This window comes from Pundamilia nyererei, unplaced genomic scaffold (assembly GCF_000239375.1).
Source record: "Pundamilia nyererei isolate P.nyererei 1_Seehausen unplaced genomic scaffold, PunNye1.0 scaffold00072, whole genome shotgun sequence".
In the NCBI taxonomy this organism is placed as follows: domain Eukaryota; kingdom Metazoa; phylum Chordata; class Actinopteri; order Cichliformes; family Cichlidae; genus Pundamilia; species Pundamilia nyererei.
In genome coordinates, this window is record NW_005187473.1 from 1,997,966 (window position 1) to 2,018,210 (window position 20,245).

Here is a 20,245-nt window from a genome sequence, read left to right on the forward strand (position 1 = left end):
TAAAGCCAGATGTGTTTTAGTGGTTACATTGTAATTGACTTGCTTCCATTCAAAGTGCAACATCCCTCAGTTGATGGCTTCATCCAGCTTTCAAATACAGTCTTTGCTTTAAAACTAGGTACATATGTGTGACCTAAAAACTCACTGGTATTGGATCTGGTGTGATCCCCATTGTTTAATTGCATTATGTAAATGGATGGAATTTTCAAAAATCAATGAAAGTTATCCGATTATCAAATACTTGGATGGAAAACAAAAACCTGGATCATATGTGACATGTGGCAGTATGGTTGTTTCCATGGAGATCTTACCAGTGCAGATGTTCTATGAGGTCTAGGTTTTATAGTTTAAATGATTATATTGAGGATTTCAACATAATTTGAATTTTTCATGAATCTATTTCCATTTTAGAGAGCGCTGCATGATTTTTGCCTGTTGCTTACGCAAAAATAATTATCTCTTAATGTATTTTTGTTTTAAACAAACACATTATAAATACAAGAGTAAGTAAAGTAAAGTCTAGTTCTCATCACATTGAAGTGATGTGCAAGTATATTTGAGGATGCATGCATGCAGTAGGTTGGATTAGGTTGGGCTGGGAGCTTTTTTTTATCACACGTAACCACAGGTTACACAAATTATTAAACAATCTTGTGTTACCAAGGGATATGAAGTTGTGCAGAGTATTATTTAAACTTGCCGAGGATTTCCAGAAGCAGCATGCCTGTTACTAAGAATCCCTGTCTATTTTATAAAGGGCTCCAATTAAAACTGAAGTAAAAATCCATAGATGCATTGTAGTTTTCTTGGCACTTGAGTTGAGATGTAATAGGAACTGCTGATTTCTAACTTTTTACAGCACATCTATTTAAAACTGTTTTTATGTTTTAAGGGTCCTCCCGGTCCCCCTGGTGAAGACGGACCTCAGGGAAAAGATGGAGCCAAGGTTTGTTGACTTGTGTGTTCTTGATTATTTCTGATCAAATGAACCAGGGAGCCAAAAGATTTATTTTAGCAGGACTGACCCTATGATAGTAAATCAAAATGTTGGAACATCCGCAGATTAGCTCAGGATTCCAAAATAGGTCATCCCAGTGGTACATTGAATCTCATTGCATTACTTAGTATATCTACTTAATTTCACACTGGATTTGAGTATGATATTAAAATCTAGGGAAGCGGGTGAAAGTCATGTTAGTTTGCCCCAAATCTTCCATCTTTCTAGTGGTAATATAATAAAAGCTTATTCTATTGTTGCTGAATTGTCTTTACTTTTACTCTTTTCTTGTGTGCCTGTTTTCCTCTTTCTACGTCAAATTGCCAGGGTGAACCTGGAGAGCGTGGGCCTTTTGGGGAGCCAGGGGAGAAAGGGACAGAAGGGGATCCTGGACCCCTGGGGCCACCCGGAGAGCCTGGGAAACAGGGCTTCCGTGTAAGTTAATATTGGTCCCAAAGTTTAACTTTCAGATAATACAGCAAACTTCATGTAAATGAGGGAAATCTAGAGACACATTTCTGTAAATAATGCCTTTGATTCCCAGTAGGGGTCACTCTGCTCTTCAATAAAAACGTTTTGCTACTGGGTTAATAAATTTACCTTGTCAGAAATTTTGGATGTGTAGCATGGTCTGAGAGCTGCAGATCTTAGGTTCTTGGTGTTTGGAGATACAGATCCAAGTCTAGCCATGGGTGACAAGGAGCAAGAAGGTCACTGTTATCTGGAGGGAAGGACGCAGATTCAGAGTGTATCTAGTGTATCAGTATCTGCTGGTTAGTGTTTAATCTGAACATCGGGCAATAAAGTGAGACAGAATCCAGAATATGACAGAGTCTGTTCTGGGATAATTTAAAACGTATTTTAAGCAATATAATTTACTGGCAATCACTTTACAGGGTCCAGAAGGAAAAGTGGGTCCCCCAGGAAACAGAGGACGGCACGGAAAGAAAGTAAATATCCTGATCAACACCATATGTTTCCCAGCCAAGTTCCATTTAACACGAAGGGCACATTTAACACAGAGAGCCACTGAGGCATCTAGTCTTATAGTTTATTTTTAAAGTAACCTGCTTACAATAAAACGAAAACAGCAAGATTTATTAATAACAATAATTTTTATGTCTTTTAATTATATTTACAATCTTTTACAGGGAGAGAGGGGTCCTCCTGGTCTTGCTGGGGAGATTGGCGCTCGGGGAGACATCGGCCAGCCGGGCGAGCCAGGACTGAAAGGTGCCAGGGGAACTCGAGGCACATCTGTAAGTTCCCATTTCTTCTTCTACTACTGTAGGTGTTGAAGACTGCAAGCCACAGTTTATATAGAAGGTGTGGCCTGCAGTCTATGATGTTTGTTAATTGAATCTGTGGAATTGTATCAGCTGAACCTTTAGCTATAATGGGCTAGAGAGGGGAAAAAGACACATCTTGTGTATAATTAATTCTTTATACTGCTGAAGTCAATCGAACTCAGAATTTTAAAACCAAAGCAAGAAGATGTAAGAGATGGCAAGCTAGGAGGATGCCAGACATTTTTTCAGCTCCCCTTTCAGTAGAACCACTGAGACTACTTTGATATAGCTGTGGATCAACGATTTATAAGCCTGCCAAAGATATATTTATCTGGAGAAGACCTAAAAAGCAAAGCAGAAGCACCATGACTGATTCAAGGCCTTATTTCGCATTTTCTGCATTGTTTCCAGGGTCAGCCTGGAGTCATGGGGATAGACGGGCAACCAGGACTTCCAGGATACCCAGTAAGTTTTTCTTTTCTAAACTTGGTTTCATGAAAACAGTCTTTTTGTCTTCACTCGTGTATACATGAATGTGTATTGTATAACCATGTGGGATAAACACACACACACACACGAAAACTTAACAACCATATGTGCACATGCTCAGAAACGCACAAAACCCCATGAGTACAGTGCCCTGAGATTTTCATGCCAGAACACTTTACTCACAGTTATTGAAGAAAGAAGGATGACTGATGTGTCAGTCATCCTTCTTTGCTTTTCTCGGTAGCCTGAGATATCCTCAAAAACACTAGATATCAGAAAATATCTTTACAAATTCTACACAAATAGAGCCTAATGCTTGTTGCTAATGTTTTTTGTGAATCTGTGTGTGCATGTGTGCTTTTAGAGTCCTTCAGACTTGATTGAATCTGACATAATATATGGAATTTTGTTTATCCCTAAAGAACAGTTCTGATTAAAAGCCAGCATAAGTGTGGCAGCCCCATTACGTACAATAGTCAGGTTTTGTTTTTTTTCTTTAGGGGCACCTTGGAAAGCCTGGGCCCGTTGGCCCGCCAGGACCCAAAGGTGAAAAGGTAATTTGATACCTGAATTTGTGACTTATGTCCTTAACTGGATTTCTTAGGTTATTCAGAGTTCTTTAAAGTACTAAATTATCTGCCTGCAATCTACATCCATTCATCTATGATTGTATGTTTGCGTTTGCTACATCCCAGGGTTACCCAGGCGAGGACAACAGGACCCCAGGACTGCCAGGGCCCTTAGGTGAACCAGTAGGTCTTGCTTTCCTTTAAACTCTCCATTCTGAACTCTCCTTGCTCTGCTTATCCAAAGCAATTTAAATACCAGATTGAGACTGGATGTAAAAGTTAATCCTGATCAGCTCCTGATTTTAGCACCAAATGCACTCATTGATAAAAAATGAATGTTAAAGTTTCTTATCCTAAATCTGTCATGTGCATGAAGCGATTATCAACCTTCTGTGTCTTAATTACTGACTGAGAAGTTAGAGACAAAACGGCTACCTCACACACAGGGCACAGCTAAAGTTTTCTTCCTAATACCTAAGTCACCACAAGAATTCAGCATATTTCACAGTGACTCATTCTTAGACTAATATCAAAGGAGGATCAGCATAAAGCGGCTTTAGAAACCCCGGAGTCATGCAGTCATACAACAGTTGTGTTCTCTAAGATGCATTTCCCCTGCAATAGCCATGACTACTGACAGAGGCTACACTGCATGAACAGTTGGAGGTATTGGCTGTCTGCACGTCAGTAGTATTGAATTTTCAAGTTGGCACAGAATTGCAGTGTATAGTATAAGCAATACAATGCCAGCCTCTGCTTTATTGTACCCTGTAATCACGTTCAGAGAGATTCATGTGTTTGATATGTGGGGAGTGAGTCTGAGTAGGTGCCCAGCTCACCTGAAGCTGTGCAGGTAAAAGACAGTCATGTATGTATATGCAGTACGCACATTCATGTGTGTGCATTCATTGTCTACGCAGGGGCCTCCAGGGGAACGAGGAGAGCGTGGAGAGTCGGGGGATGAAGGCTATCAGGTAGGAACGAACCATTAAACGTCAGACACACGGCACTCCGCTCAGTCTGCTTGATTGTTGTTTATACTCCACGCTGCCCCTTTCGCATGAAGAGCAGACCACACATGCTGGAGAGGATTACCAAAATCCGAGCAATAAGGCTGAGAAAATCTGCTGCTTTTTCCCAAGAAGTACACACACTTGAGCACAAGTTCACGGTGATGGCAACGTATTAACTGGGGGGGTCTGTGCTAGTCTGTGAACTCGTCTCCAAATTCAAAAATCTTCATTGTCGTTAACATATAAAACACTTTGGTTTTTAGATGCATTTGTTTTTGTTGTATTATTCTGTAGTTTCCTTAGACAGGACAAAAGACAGACTGGTTAGTTAAGTAAATGGATGAAATTAATTCGGTGCAATTATAGATAATATAAAAAAATCCTAGTTTTGATTCTATGGAGCCTCTGAGTTTTTACTGCAGGTGGAAAAGACGCATTTGGGTATAGACATTAATTATGCTTTTGGGCTCCCTCTTTAGTAAAGAACATGAGAATGATGTGTATGTATTATTCACAAATAAAAAGTTACTTATCAAATCTGAAAATTATGTTTCAGGGCTATATCGGTACCCCTGGACCTCGTGGGGCTTCTGGACCACAAGGCCCACCGGTAAGTCAGTAAACAGCTGCCTAAAAATTTACAAAGAACTAAACCGAAGTTTTAGACTGAAGAAGGCTCGTGGATGAGAGCTAAAGAAGACTTAAAGAAGTCTGGTTGCCTTTTTATTTTCAAGCTTAAGACTACCATGACCTAATGGCAGAGAACCCACACAGCCGTAGCAACACTATTTAATCTGTTGTTTTTTTACATTTACCTACTGTGTGCTGGCCTTATTGTGGTGATGATAAATATATGAAATATCTAAATGTGTTCTTTCAAAGGGTGACAGATAAGTACGTCTTTAAATCAAAACTTTTTATTCAGTTTGAGAGTGTGATTGTTCTCCTAACAGGAAAATGCCTATTAGATTAGGATCTATACTGTGGGATATACTGCATATGCTGTGGAGTGTTAAAAGTGACTCGATTAAGAAGTAGGGTAAACAAGGATATTCCTTATAATCTTGCATATCATTTTTATATAGATCTACACAGCTTGATAATATTTTGCGTGTTTATATTCTACTTACTTTATAGTGTATTCTTCCTTCGCACAGGGATCTCCAGGCTCCCCCGGAGAACCAGGCCCAAAAGGAGAAAAAGGAGCTCCGGTGAGACTTGACACCATTCACATACAGCATAATACAGCTTTTCAATAATGTGAATAGTTTAGGAAATCACTAAATTTGGTCTCTTCTCTGTGTGGAATGATTGATTTACACCTGACAGTAGAAAATGTACAAAACCAGATGCAAACAGATTTAACCAAAATCCCCAATTTGTCATTTTTTTAGCTGTCACCACAGGAGCATGCTGCTACAGATGTTTAAGCTGCTTGTCACGCTAGATAATTTTAGCTCAGCTGTGGTAGAATTCTGCTTACTTCATCGAGATAGAAAGCAGGCGGTTGAAGAAAAAAGAAATGCTTGGAGCAATGAAGTTTGGACAGCAACCAGGGAACTGCAGCTTTTCCTTGCACCCTGAATGCACCATTAAACTTCTCAAATATTTAATCTGATGTTTATTAATGGCTCATTGCTTTTTGTTCTTTGATACTTAAATTGCAGATACGTTTTACTAACATGTGCTACCTTGAACTAACAGGTTTGCTTGCTTAGTCTCATGTTCTTTAGAGCCCTCAGTCTTCACAGGCTTTCTAATTGCATAACTATGCATAACTATGATTTCCCTGTGCAACAGCTTTGACGCTCCTTGATCAGGTTCCATACGGCCTTTTGTAATCTTGAAGTGTCACAGGTGTACAGACATGACTGACTCACCACCACATGCGAAACAGCTTGTATAGAAGAGTGATTATATAAGCAGTTCACATACTATCCAACCATTTCAGTGGATTTCGCCAAACTCGAGTTCAAATTAAGTTTGTGCAATACCTTAACATGCAACTTGTATTTCCATATGCTTAGAAGCACTGAGAACTTAGCAGCCTGCCAGGAAACACTGGAAACTTTGAGGATCTTCTGTATGCCTGTTTTAGATTAACAACTTTGTGTTTCTTAAACAATATCTCTCTGGGACTATGAATAAATCACTGTCACTGGGTTGATGTTTTTAGCTGTTATGGTTTTAAAGTATCCATAAAGGTTTTGAACTGGACATTTCTTGCAACAGTATTCAGTGATTTTCACTAAAATCTGAAACATTTCTCTGTGAAGTATAGTAAAAATCACATTTTTACTGTGTAGAGAGTGATATACTAAAACATTTGTGTTTTCTTTTTAATGCACATGTTATTTTTCATGTTTATGTTTTTCTAGGGTTTGGCTGGAAAGAAAGGTGCAAGAGGTCTGGTTGGAGCTCCCGGCATTGAAGTAAGCATCATATTAGCTCAATTAAGTGAATGGCCTAAAGAGAAGCAGCCGCCTCTTTACATTAGCTGAGAACCTTCTGCATCATCAAATTATTGCATATGTCTACACGGTTCTCATTCCTTTAAAAGAAAAAAAGATCAACAGTGATCATTGAGAAAATAAACAGACACATAAAGATGGAGAATTCTAATACTCATGACTGCGTCAGAGGAGGACACAAATGCAGACAAAAAGAAGTCTGATGCAGAACATAATGTGAGCTTTGATTTAAAAAATTTGATAAGCCAAAACCCAACATGATTGTAATAAAAATGCAAAAACTAAACTAAATCAAACTATGAGAAAGGCACTAAAGACAAAAGTAGACAAAGAGAAAGACAAGACTAGACATACAGGCTTAGGGATGACTGACAATGAGACACAATTGGAAATAAACAGGCAGGAAAGGAACAAAGACAGGAGACAAAACCCAGAGCAAGACACACAAGAAAACCAACCTTCGAAATAAAACGAAGTAACTGACAAATATGAAGACAGAGAAGACCAGGATAAATATTTTACTGTAATTTCTAACGATCCAGATGGTGGACTTCAGTGCTTCAGGCTAAGCATCAGAGGAAGAATCACAGGTGTAAATATAGTCACGAGATTATTGACGGAAAGTGATGTTTTACGAAAAGATTGATGGTATTTTTAAATGCCCCTCTGGCTGAAACTGACACTGTCATTTAACAGGGGCCGACTGGTTTACCTGGGCTCACAGGAATGAAGGGTTATCCAGGCCCTGATGGCCCCCCGGGACCAACTGGCTTAGCAGGACTCCCAGGAAAACAAGGTCGACAGGTAATCGGTGACATGTAGACAGCAGCGTTTCCTTGGTGTTGGGATTAACATTATAGCAAACGCTAACTACGGTAGCCTTAAGTAATTGATTAGCTTACTATTTTAGGCAATTCAATAGTCTCACATTAATGAAATGTATTTAAAAAGCAGAGTTCGGTTGAATGTTTTTTCACCATGAGCACTGTTAATGTTGGTCGCAGAAGGAGTCGAAAGACGTAGTTGCACAGCTAAACTGTCAACAGGGGAGTTCCTTTACTGGAGACTTGTGGCGTGCTTTCTGTAGCACCACAAAAATCAACAAATGGGACTCATGGAATTGCAAGTGACCAAAGATTTACTCCAGCTCCTTCCATCTGTTATTGTATGAGTGGGACTGGAGACTTGGACTGATCATTAAATGTCTTGTTTGATTTGATTGGCCTCTTCATTTTGGGCCTCTCCAAATATGTATGCAGCCAAAGTGGACTGGGATTACATGCGTGCAAAAGGCCTTTTAGCCAAGTTGGAAAGCCAAGTCCTACTGGTCTGGCTTTCATTTAGATAATGTTGTATGAAAGTCTAGTAAGGCTAATTTTAGCCATTGATGCTTTTCAGATGAACTAAAACTATACAGTTTCCCATTGGTAACATCCCCAACTGCACTGGTGTTGAAAGAACGTGAATAATCCCTTAAAATTATATCAGTCTAATTTAAATATAGTAATATGTCTTACATTGCTGTGTAAAAAGTGATGCAATGATTTGACATTGCATCACTTTTTACTTTCAGCTCCACAAGAAGGCAAATTTTCAGGTCTGCTGTAGTAGAGGGCCGTTTTACTTGATAAAGGACATTCTTCACTCCTTAACTTCAAGTCTTTAAATCAAACTATTGCTTAAAAGCGGCTGATTCTGAGTCTTGGAGAGCCCCTTACAAATAATTTTCAGCTTTTCTGTGAATCAGTTTCAGTTTTTCACTCAAGCTGCCAAGAAAAAACTGTCAGGTTTCATAAATCCTTTTGTCGTTATCGTCTTTGCCCTTTGTGCCTAAGTTGGCACAGAATTCACTGTGACATCATACAGTGGGGCAAAAAAGTATTTAGTCAGCCACCGATTGTGCAAGTTCCCCCACTTAAAATGATGACAGAGGTCAGTAATTTGCACCAGAGGTACACTTCAACTGTGAGAGACACAATGTGAAAAAAAAATCCATGAATCCACATGGTAGGATTTGTAAAGAATTTATTCGTAAATTAGGGTGGAAAATAAGTATTTGGTCAATAACAAAAATACAACTCAATACTTTGTAACATAACCTTTGTTGGCAATAACAGAGGTCAAACGTTTACTATAGGTCTTTACCAGGTTTGCACACACAGTAGCTGGTATTTTGGCCCATTCCTCCATGCAGATCTTCTCGAGAGCAGTGATGTTTTGGGGCTGTCGCCGAGCAACACGGACTTTCAACTCCCGCCACAGATTTTCTATGGGGTTGAGGTCTGGAGACTGGCTAGGCCACTCCAGGACTTTCAAATGCTTCTTACGGAGCCACTCCTTTGTTGCCCGGGCGGTGTGTTTTGGATCATTGTCATGTTGGAAGACCCAGCCTCGTTTCATCTTCAAAGTTCTCACTGATGGAAGGAGGTTTTGGCTCAAAATCTCACGATACATGGCCCCATTCATTCTGTCCTTAACGCGGATCAGTCGTCCTGTCCCCTTGGCAGAAAAACAGCCCCATAGCATGATGTTTCCACCCCCATGCTTCACAGTAGGTATGGTGTTCTTGGGATGCAACTCAGTATTCTTCTTCCTCCAAACACGACGAGTTGAGTTTATACCAAAAAGTTCTACTTTGGTTTCATCTGACCACATGACATTCTCCCAATCCTCTGCTGTATCATCCATGTGCTCTCTGGCAAACTTCAGACGGGCCTGGACATGCACTGGCTTCAGCAGCGGAACACGTCTGGCACTGCGGGATTTGATTCCCTGCCGTTGTAGTGTGTTACTGATGGTGACCTTTGTTACTTTGGTCCCAGCTCTCTGCAGGTCATTCCCCAGGTCCCCCCGTGTGGTTCTGGGATCTTTGCTCACCGTTCTCATGATCATTTTGACCCCACGGGATGAGATCTTGCGTGGAGCCCCAGATCGAGGGAGATTATCAGTGGTCTTGTATGTCTTCCATTTTCTGATGATTGCTCCCACAGTTGATTTTTTCACACCAAGCTGCTTGCCTATTGTAGATTCACTCTTCCCAGTCTGGTGCAGGTCTACAATACTTTTCCTGGTGTCCTTCGAAAGCTCTTTGTTCTTGGCCATTGCGGCGTTTGGAGTCTGACTGTTTGAGGCTGTGGACAGGTGTCTTTTATACAGATGATGAGTTCAAACAGGTGCCATTCATACAGGTAACGAGTGGGGGACAGAAAAGCTTCTTACAGAGGACGTTACAGGTCTGTGAGAGCCAGAGATTTTCCTTGTTTGAGGTGACCAAATACTTATTTTCCACCCTAATTTACGAATAAATTCTTTACAAATCCTACCATGTGGATTCATGAATTTTTTTTTCACATTGTGTCTCTCACAGTTGAAGTGTACCTCTGGTGCAAATTACTGACCTCTGTCATCATTTTAAGTGGGGGAACTTGCACAATCGGTGGCTGACTAAATACTTTTTTGCCCCACTGTAAATGACATTTTTGGAAATAACTTAACAATTCATGCTCATATTAAAAAGAATCACAACATTAATTTCTAATATGATAAAATGATGAACCGATTATGCATCACATGCCAAGTACCAGATGTTATCTAGGTTTAATCTGGTCTGCCATTCGTGACATTTACAGACCCTCTTGTGTGCAAATTAGTTGAAAAGTTAAAATCCGTCTCTTTCGGGCTCAAATTCAACAAATTTATGTTTACCTTCCAAGTCATTTTCTTTTGATTAGAAGTTAAAATGATTTCTAAATGGCACATAGCCCCTTTTACCCGCATTCCTGTATGTGGGGAAAGGTGAAGGATAAATTGTTCAGACCTTGGTTTATCTAAGGGTTTGCCAACACCTGCATACTGTGGGTTTCATCCAGTAAACCACTGGTGGTGTAATTCCACCGAAATTCCTAAAGTATCCTGTCTCTTCACTGTCAGCCACATGCGAGGCAACAACTCACTGAGTGTGTTATTCTAAAATCTCAGGCTCCCTGCTGCCTCACCTACACTGCTGATGGAGCAGGAAACCACTGTGGTCTACAAAGTAAAAAACAACTCACTAACAGGTTTTCTGGACAGCCTTTAGACATAGGCTGTCGAGGACCCGTGTTCTAAAATTGCTTCAACACAACAATTTTAGAATTTTGTTTATATAATGAAACACTGGAAATGGTGTTCATTGTACTCTATAGCAGCTAATTGTAGTAGATGTCAATATTTACCATCAGTAAATAACCCTCTCCACTAACACTCAAGTTCCAAATGATTTTTCCAACATGCATTTATACACTTGTGTTTAGCTTTTGCAGAGGACTATGCTTGTGGTTTTGTCTGCTTTGTCAGAAGTTTGAGTGTCATTTGTTTAATAGCAACATTTAAACAGAAGAGGCGCCCATAAGATAGACCTCAAATGTGTCACTATATATGTCATTTACTGTTGTAGAGTAGTGTTTTAAACAGTGGCATAATGTTTTGGGGATTTTGTGTTGTGCCTTTTGAGGAAGCACACTAACTTTAGTACCTTTTTAACTTTGGCAAAGATTTGTTCAATCATCTCTTGTGTGTACGTAGGGTCAGAGGGGCTCAGTGGGACTGGAAGGGCCTGCTGGACGGCCAGGTCCAATGGGAGAACTTGGACTTCCTGGACATTCTGGAGAAAGGGGACCGCCAGGTCACAAGGTGGAAATGTTAATCATTATAAAGACCCATTTTCTTTGTGAAAAAGAAAGTCATCTCCGGTGAGATAAAATGCTACTGTGACATGCACCTAAACTGTTTAATTGACCTTTTATTGGATCAGGGAGAACCTGGCCTACCAGGAGACAGGGGGGGGCCTGGAATCAAAGGCATGAAGGGAGCTGCAGGTGACCAGGGAAAGAAAGGAGACCCAGGACCCAAAGGGCTGTCTGTGAGTACATGCAAGCAAAGTCCTAAAATAGAAGTCAATCTTTAATAGTACTTGAGAACGTTTGTTGTAAACTGTGTGGTAGTTCTGTGATTTATTATCAAAGTTTTGACATACAATTAGGCCTATATATAAAAACAGCTGTAATTCCTTAACAGTTAATTTAAAAACTTTCGTTAAACTCTTTTTAAGATCATTTAAAGCTAAAATTTGCATTTCAATCACATCTTGTTTTTTGATTTAAAATCCACTGCGGTGGTGCACAGAAACGGTCTCAGTGTGCAAAACATTTGGCTCTAACTGTATGTTTGAGGCTCAGTTCTGTTCATCATGGACAGTGTTTAGAAGACAGGATTATGACTCTGATGCAGGACAGGACTTAAACTTAAAACAGTGTTTATTGCTGGTGTTTCATGGGTAAAACAAACAATAAGAGAGGCATTAGGGAGGCTCAGAGAATATATAGACACGCAGCAGGTAATTAGGGAGACTGGAAACACTGGGGAACACAGCTGAAACTCCTTTGGGAAAGCAAGACAAGGGAAACAAAACTACACACAGTGACCAAGAGACGAGGGACTATCAAAGTAGGACAGGAAGTAATCAAAAGACGAGAATATCAAATTCTAAGACTTCACAACGAGGCACAGGGGAGGCAAGAAGTGTGATAACGGATGGGAAACACAGACACATAAATTAACTAAATGCAGAATACTAGACACAAGAGGACAAACCCAGAGGGAGGAATAAACAGCCAGGAACAAGGAATACAACAAAATACGCTAAATAAATGAACTGTAACCCCTAAACAAACCAAAACTTCAAGCTCCATCAAACTCACAATGCTGGGGCCCAGGACCAGGATGCTGGTAGCTGAATTCACATTTAGAGACAGTGCTACAAAATCAAATTAACTAGCTCCATCGCATAATATTAAATCAAGATACAATATAGATTTTTTTTTTTTATTCTATGCCTGACGCATTTTTGTAACTCTTTAATCTTCACATTTATACAGTTTTTATTTCAGCCTGTGTGTTTTTCACAGATACTTGTCATGTCTTTTTTTTTTTCATGTACCCGGTAGAGTATATACATTACTTTCCACTGGAATGCACTTGTTGAAATATGGCTTTATAAGCTTATATACATTCTTTAATACCTCTCTAAATATAGCTTCAGGGACATATGAAGCCAATCTTTGGTGAGGTTTCAATGTGTGCCTGACACTTTTCCAACCTGAGTAGAGTAACAAATTATCTGGGCGAGACTAGGAATGGAAACATTCCGCTTGGTGAGGCCAAGTTATGTAAGATCCTCACACTCCAGGGACCTGAAAAAGAGGTGCTCTGCTTTACTTATGTAACTCCCCGAAGAAGAAAAAAGAAACAGCATTTAATCCCTTGCTCTCCCCTCCTATAGTTATCTCCACTGATGCTCCTGAAACTGAGAGGAGACTCAGACCCTTGGGTCAGATCCCTTTACACATTTTAGTCAATAGAGTCTCTGGGCCAGAGTCACCGGTTTCAAAGTGGAGCTGTCTAAAGAATGTGGAAGACTGGCTGTACAAACACTGTCTGCCACCCTGGAAGGCATGTGCTTAGACACAGGATAGGACGCAGACATCCATCCCCTAACAGTGTGTCTAGATCATGTGAGTGTGTGCACCGAGACTGCCGCAGATCGACAGAAAGTCTTCTGTGTGTGCCCCAGTTCTTTTGAAATAGAAAAGAAGGGTCTTTATAAGGCTTGCCTAGTGTCCCTGTTGTGTCTGGTATTAAAACTGGGTGAAAAATCAAGTAAATCAACCCCACCTCCACACACACACACACTTGCCTTTTATATCTTAGTAAGGACATCTAATTGACATAATGCTTTCCCTAGCCGCTTACCGTTACCCTAACCATCAAAAATGCCTAACCCTTAGCCTAAACCTAACCATAACCTAACTGTAGCCCTGACAATAAAACCACATTTTGTGCCTCAAAAATGCCTTCAGACTTACGGGGCCCCGAATTTGGGCTAGAGATTTGCTATTGTATGTTCAATATATTAAATAACAAATATCAAATATCAAGTTTCTTCTCCAATGGAGAAGAAAGAAATAAACAACTTATTTTCTATTGTCCATTATCTCCAATAATAAGTGTTGGCTTTATGTTTTGTGTGTGTCTTAAGACCTATTTGTCTTAGGCACCCACCTTTATGAGTAAATCTCCATAATTCTACTGAGGATATTGTTGAGAGATTTGCTGTCAGCCCCGATTACATCACATAAGAGAATTTTTTTTAAAAGAGACATCTTCTGCATATTGTGTTTTTTGTTTTTTATAGGGGGAAACTGGAGATTTGGGCATGATTGGTTTACAGGGCTTACCAGGACCTAAGGTAAACAACTGAGTGGCCAACATGTATTAAGAGCGTATATAAAAACGATAAAAAATAACAGGAGAGTAGGTTAGAATAAGAAATAAGAAATATCTTTTTCCTTGAAACAGGGGCCAACTGGTGATTTAGGACTGAGAGGTTTCCCTGGTCCTAAAGGTCCTATGGGTACTTTGGTGAGTTTAATAGAAACTGAAATAGGACCAGGTAGGCACACAATGGTGCTTTCTTCAGAAGTACTGCTTTAAATCAAATCCCACTCAGGAAAGAACTTTCAGAAATATAAATACATTTCTGTTTTGTTCCCTGTTGTCAAAGTGTTTATGAAGAGAACATGAATGTAGACACATGTGCAGTACACCTTGAAGTCTTTATAGATGTTTTTACTGCTTTTTCAGCAATGTCACTGTTTGTTCCAGGGCTTCACTGGACCTCTAGGCCCTGAAGGAAAAATGGGTCCAATGGGAAAACCTGTAGGTTTTTTTTTCCTCATTTTGTGTATGTGTGTGTGTAAGACTTGTACAAAGAAAAAGGAATTATTACACTCTGACATTCAGACTTTCACTGTATGTATTGTTTAATTTCCAATAAAGACAGTTAATTGATAATACAGATTGGAATACAATGCTGTATGTGTCTTTATGCTATGTTATCCTTTTTTGCAGGGGCCAAGGGGTCCAAAAGGAAACGGTGGTGAAATGGTGAGATGCAATCAAACCCTTTAATCAAAACCTGGAAAGTCTTCTGTATTATTATGTCATGATTGCACTCTGCCAAAGTGTCAAACATTCCTGACTGAGAAACACTCGGTTGTCTTAGCGGCCACCTCAAAGCCGTTTGTGCGTGTAAAAACAGAGCTGTAGATGATGAAAGTTACATGAATGAGTGGTAGTTTTGTTTATACGGCTTTCTTAAAGTGTCGGTGCTGTATGACACTTTAGGCTAAGGCTATGGCTGAGTCATAATGAGCACGCTCTCCTGGAGCGCAGTGTGGGGCCCTCTTGTGTAAACAATGCTGAGGAAGTGCCTTGACAAAATGTTTGCAGGGAAAGCCGCGGTGTAATCCACACAGTCACTTCTCGGTCGTGGTAGTTAGTTTGTCAGTTCTTTGCAAATCCCTGTGCATTTCACCCTACCACACGCAAACACACTGTACTCAATGGGCCTCTAATCCTAGGCTTTACTCAGATGCTGTTAAAATGTGCTCACAATATGGTATGGATATAAAGGACTTGAGATCCCACTTACAGACATCATGAAGTTCAGCTGCACCAATGTTTTGTCCCTAGACCACCAGAGGGGGCAGTATGTGTGTGATACTACTGTCGCTCTACAGAGCATCTCAGAGAAGGATTCAATTCAATTCAGTCCAATTCAATTTTATTTATACGGCGCTAAATCACAACAACAGTCGCTTCAAGGTGCTTGAAGGAAGATGAGTCACGAATCTCTTCCATTCTGTTCACTGTGAGGCTGCACTTATTTAATCTATTTTATTTTTCGTCGTGTGTGTTATTTATGTAGAAGTGTATGTGTATCGTAATCATTTTAGCCATTTTAATGCTTATTTTCTATGTGCCTGACTCTTTCAGGGGCCTCAGGGACCACAGGGAAGCCCTGGACCCAGAGTAAGTGCTAACTACACTATCACTTTACAGAATGATTCCTACTGTATACACTTCACTGTTATTTTGGATTATGAACAATTATGAATGAGAGTTTTCACAGGTCAAATATACAGAAGTGCAAATGTTTTGAGTCACCTCTCATTCCTTTATATTTTATTAGAAAATAAGAAATAGATGCGAGGATTTATGGAAATGTGCAAACATGCATGGAAATTTAGTATGAAAGGCAAAAACTCAGTTTGTGGGCTTTTAATGTGTTTGGAAATCAATATTTGGTATGACCACCTTTATTCTTCAGCACACTCTGAACTTCATAAAGCTTCTTGAAGAACATCCAAAGCTTTTCTTTGGATGTTGGGCTGCCTTTCTTTCTGTTCTCTGTTGAGATGATCCAACACTGCCTCAATAATGTTGAGGTCTCTGGGGAGACCAGTCCATGTGTGATTGACATCATTGTGTGTATCCAGGTATGATTACACCGCATTGGCAGCATGTTTGGGATCATTTCCATGCTGAATAAGGTCAAAAAGCTTTTGATAATCAGATGCTTTCCAAATGGTACTGCATGGTAGATCAAAATCTCTGCCTCCACCATGTTTTACAGTTTGCTGTAGACGCTCCCTGTGGTACCTCTCTCCTGACTTTCTCCCTCTACATATTGATAATGATTTAGATTCAAATTTGGTGTTGCCATTGTTTTACTGTGTCAGGTCTTTGTTGGATTTTGTCCTGTTTCTTAAGGGCATAAGTTTCAGATACTATGTTAAGTTAATAGCTCACTATGTTGTTGCAAAAGTGCAGAAACATTTTATGCTGACCATACTTTTCCTTCTTCTTCAACTCCTTCTTTTTCACCTCCTGAGTCTCGGAGAAACCCTTTCAAATAATCTTCTTCTTCAAATTCTGTTGTTTTCATGTTAATTCCGTTGTTTTTATTGAAATTCCGTTGTTTTCATTCAAACTGTTCTATTCATTCTAATTCTGTTGTTTGTTTTAAACTTCCATTGTTTTCATTCAAATGCTTTTGTTTTCATTCTAATTCTACTATTTTTATTCAAATTCCGTCGTTTTCATGTTAATTCCGTTGTTTTCATTCTCTGTTTGTTTTAAACTTCCATTGTTTTCATTCAAATTCCATTGTTTTGATTCTAATTCCGTTGTTTTCATTTCATTCTTCTTCTTCTTCTTCACCTTCTTCTTCTTCTTCTTCACCTTCACCACAAATTGTGTTTTGGGGACGGCAACAATTTAAAATTGGTCTATACATAACACTAGATGCTTCTTTGATGCTTTAATGATTCAACAAACAGACAAAAAAACAACGTCAACAAAACATTCCTCCAAAAATGTTCAAGCGCAAGAACTAGACTAAAAATAAGTGAACAAGCAGCCAGTGTCGAAAGAAAACTTCTGAAAGATTTACAGAAAGCCTGGAGTCCAAATCTGTCTCCTTGGAAGCAAAATGTAAAGAAGTGAGAAGTGACTCAAGACTTCAGAGAATCACATGGCGAGCTGGGGTTAGGGCAGTTCTGTGGTTGTACACTCTACCATTTTCCTGCAGTGTACATTTTCTTCAGAGTCCATTGGCGCATACATGACAAACCAAAAAGTGAAATGATGGCAACCACAATGAGATCATTTCTGTGTGTGTGTTACTCATTTTGTCCTTTTCTTTCTACCACCCCAGGGACCCCCTGGCGCTCCTGGTCCAACAGTAAGTATTTTGTGTAATGCAGACAAGATTGCCTAGACAGCAGGAGTCTTGCTTTAATGTAAAATTCAGATGTTGTAATGATGTACAGTTCTTGAATATATATTACCTAGCCTGTAGGTATTTATATCTCATTGTGGTTGGGGGGGTAAATGAGTTACATCTCTCTCTTTCTTCTTTCCTGAAACCTAAGATGTGTGCTTTTTCAAGCTTAAATAAACGTTTTAGTAAAAAATAAGTAATACAAGCCATTTTTTTCTGAGTGGCAGGGTATGAACGAACCAGGACAAGCACCTGTTTCCTGTCTTACTCTAGATGAGCCAACAAATGGTGTATGTCAATAATAACTAAGATCCCTGTGATTGTTTTTTCAGTAGCACTGACAAAGCCTTTTCTGGCGTGGCTACTCTTGTTTGTCCCAGATTCTGGATATCATGCAGCTTTCTGCTCTCTACATGACCTTTTCCTGTTCAAACAGTTCCAAGAACCCCCCTAAAACAACTCAGCTGCCTTTTTTGTGTACACACATTCAGTGATCGCTGTGGTGTTTATACTAAGGGGAATTTGTTCATTTTCCCGCAGCCAAAATCAAGAATGTGGCTGTTTATTGATCCAAGCCTTATTTTTCTGCCCTTGTGTGGTATTAAAGTGTACACTGACGCTGTTAAAGTTTTCTCACTAAACTGGACATGTCTTTCTGCTGCCATATTTACTTTAATCAATGAGCAAGCTGACAGATTAAAATCTTTCAGTTTAATAATGAAGGCACTGAATTGTTTTCATTGAACTGAATATGTTGATTCTTAATCCACAGAGGGTGTTATATGACGACTTAGCAGTCTACAGTCCATCCGCTTCCAATGATGCCCTGAGGACTGAGGTGAAGCACTTTATAAGGATGGGTAGAGAAGTTATGGATTAGTAGATTTGTGAAGTCAGGTTAAAACTTGAGAGTTCACAGTGTTATCATCCTCGTACTTAACTAGAGTTTCCAGAATATGGAGATGAGCATGCCAGACCAGAACACGGAAGTACTTAAGACTCTACAGTATTTGAGCAGTGTGATCGAGAGCATCAAACAGCCTCTCGGGACAAAGGAGAACCCAGCTCGTGTCTGTAAAGACCTGCTGGACTGCCAGCACAAGTTAAAAGACGGTGAGTGTCTTCACCCATACATGGAATTTTGCACAGGTAGCAGGTCTTAATATTAATATTCTTCTCTTTTCAGGTTGGTTCTGGGTTGATCCAAACCTGGGCTGTACGTCTGATGCCTTCCAGGTGTTCTGCAACTTTACAGCAGGGGGACAGACTTGTTTACATCCAGTGTCAACTGATAAGGTAACACTGAATGAGTAGGGGGAAAAAGTACACTTTTACTCTTACGTTAGACCAGGGGTGGGCGATTCCAGGCCTTGAGTGCTGGTATCCTGCAGGTTTTAGATATCATCCTGGGTCAACACACCTCGATCAAATGATTAGTTCATTACCAGGCTTCTGGAGAACTTCAGGACATGTTGAGGAGGTAATTTAGACATTTGAATCAGCTGTGTTAGATCAAGGACACATCTAAAACCTGCAGGACACCAGCACTCAAGGCCTGGAGTTGCCAACCCCTGATTCAGACCATAGTATTTAACACTGACAGTACAAGAAAAGTTTCATTTTGATTCATTTAGTTAGTTTTATTTTGCTATACTGCATTATGCTTATATTATTTTACTTTGCACACTGAAACAAAATTATTCACAAAATTATAAAACTGTGACAGAGGGTTGTACTTCCTTGTACTCTCTTTAGCCAAGGAGTTCTAGTTTTGTGTCAGCTGAGCAAAGAACACCTTTCTAGGCTGCTTAATCTTTCTCCTGGTTGTCTTTCGCATACTTCATTCTAGCTTGAAGGTGTCTCTTCTGAAGAAGTGCAGTATTTCTTGGTCTCCAACCTCTTAGTCCATTCCTGTGCAGGGTTCTAGTTACTGTCTTAAATACTACTGCTTGACTTGGCTAAGTAACTCACTGCTGTCTTGGCAGTTGCTCTGGGGTCTTTAGACACATCTCTCACTGGTTTTCTTTCCAGATTCTTTGAAAATGTTCACTTCCTTCCATTGACAGGGTTGTTCTGTACTGTGTGGCTGTCTCCAAGTTTCTTGATGATACTTCTCACTCCAGCTCTTTGCATATCCATCTCTTGCTTTATGAGCATCAGCAGTTCTTTTTCCAAGTCTAAACTGGTTTGTTTTCCTTTTGACATGATGCTATGGTGTTCCCAATCTACACCGTCTGTGCACTTTCTCTCTCTGACAGATGGTATTTGACATAGGAAATGTCCAGATGAAGTTTCTCCATTTACTGAGCAGTGAGGCTAGCCAAAGCATCACGTTTCACTGCCTGAGTTATCAACCCTCCAGCACCGCAGACAGCTTCAGCTCCAGTGGACACAAAGAGAACACCAGGCTTCGGTTTCGTGGCTGGAACAAACAGATGTTTGAGAAAGACACACTACTTGAACCACATGTGCTACAAGATGAGTGCAAGGTAATGTGGTGTTTTAAAAAAAAAAAAAAAAAAAGTGCCTTTGTTTTCGTCGTTAGGGCAGTTTGATTTAGTCGTGAGCATTTTCTGTGGTTATTCTTACAGAAACCCGCACATAATTCTGCATATCAATAGGACTGTCTCGTGAAATTATGACTTGCTGGGACTGATTTGAAAATGTAAACTGATATCCTGATGATATGCTCTGATATATTCTTCATGCTGGTGATAAATTGTTGGTTGTAATTAAATAGGTGACAGCCGAATT

At 39.8% G+C, this 20,245-nt stretch overlaps 1 protein-coding gene across 1 annotated transcript in view; it reads left to right on the top strand.

The window, feature by feature from the left end:
* col24a1 (collagen type XXIV alpha 1 chain) overlaps positions 1-20,245 on the top strand; it is an 84,451-nt gene that overhangs the window by 62,649 nt on the left and 1,557 nt on the right. Inside the window, exons 36-59 of the mRNA XM_005737025.2 lie at positions 893-946; positions 1,325-1,432; positions 1,894-1,947; positions 2,149-2,256; positions 2,698-2,751; positions 3,276-3,329; positions 3,471-3,527; positions 4,265-4,318; positions 4,914-4,967; positions 5,515-5,568; positions 6,736-6,789; positions 7,525-7,632; positions 11,392-11,499; positions 11,621-11,728; positions 14,060-14,113; positions 14,224-14,286; positions 14,530-14,583; positions 14,776-14,811; positions 15,703-15,738; positions 17,426-17,452; positions 18,264-18,329; positions 18,436-18,604; positions 18,678-18,787; positions 19,750-19,980. Of these exons, the coding sequence (XP_005737082.1) occupies positions 893-946; positions 1,325-1,432; positions 1,894-1,947; positions 2,149-2,256; positions 2,698-2,751; positions 3,276-3,329; positions 3,471-3,527; positions 4,265-4,318; positions 4,914-4,967; positions 5,515-5,568; positions 6,736-6,789; positions 7,525-7,632; positions 11,392-11,499; positions 11,621-11,728; positions 14,060-14,113; positions 14,224-14,286; positions 14,530-14,583; positions 14,776-14,811; positions 15,703-15,738; positions 17,426-17,452; positions 18,264-18,329; positions 18,436-18,604; positions 18,678-18,787; positions 19,750-19,980 (1,875 nt within the window). The remainder of the gene's footprint in view (positions 1-892; positions 947-1,324; positions 1,433-1,893; positions 1,948-2,148; positions 2,257-2,697; positions 2,752-3,275; positions 3,330-3,470; positions 3,528-4,264; positions 4,319-4,913; positions 4,968-5,514; positions 5,569-6,735; positions 6,790-7,524; positions 7,633-11,391; positions 11,500-11,620; positions 11,729-14,059; positions 14,114-14,223; positions 14,287-14,529; positions 14,584-14,775; positions 14,812-15,702; positions 15,739-17,425; positions 17,453-18,263; positions 18,330-18,435; positions 18,605-18,677; positions 18,788-19,749; positions 19,981-20,245) is intronic.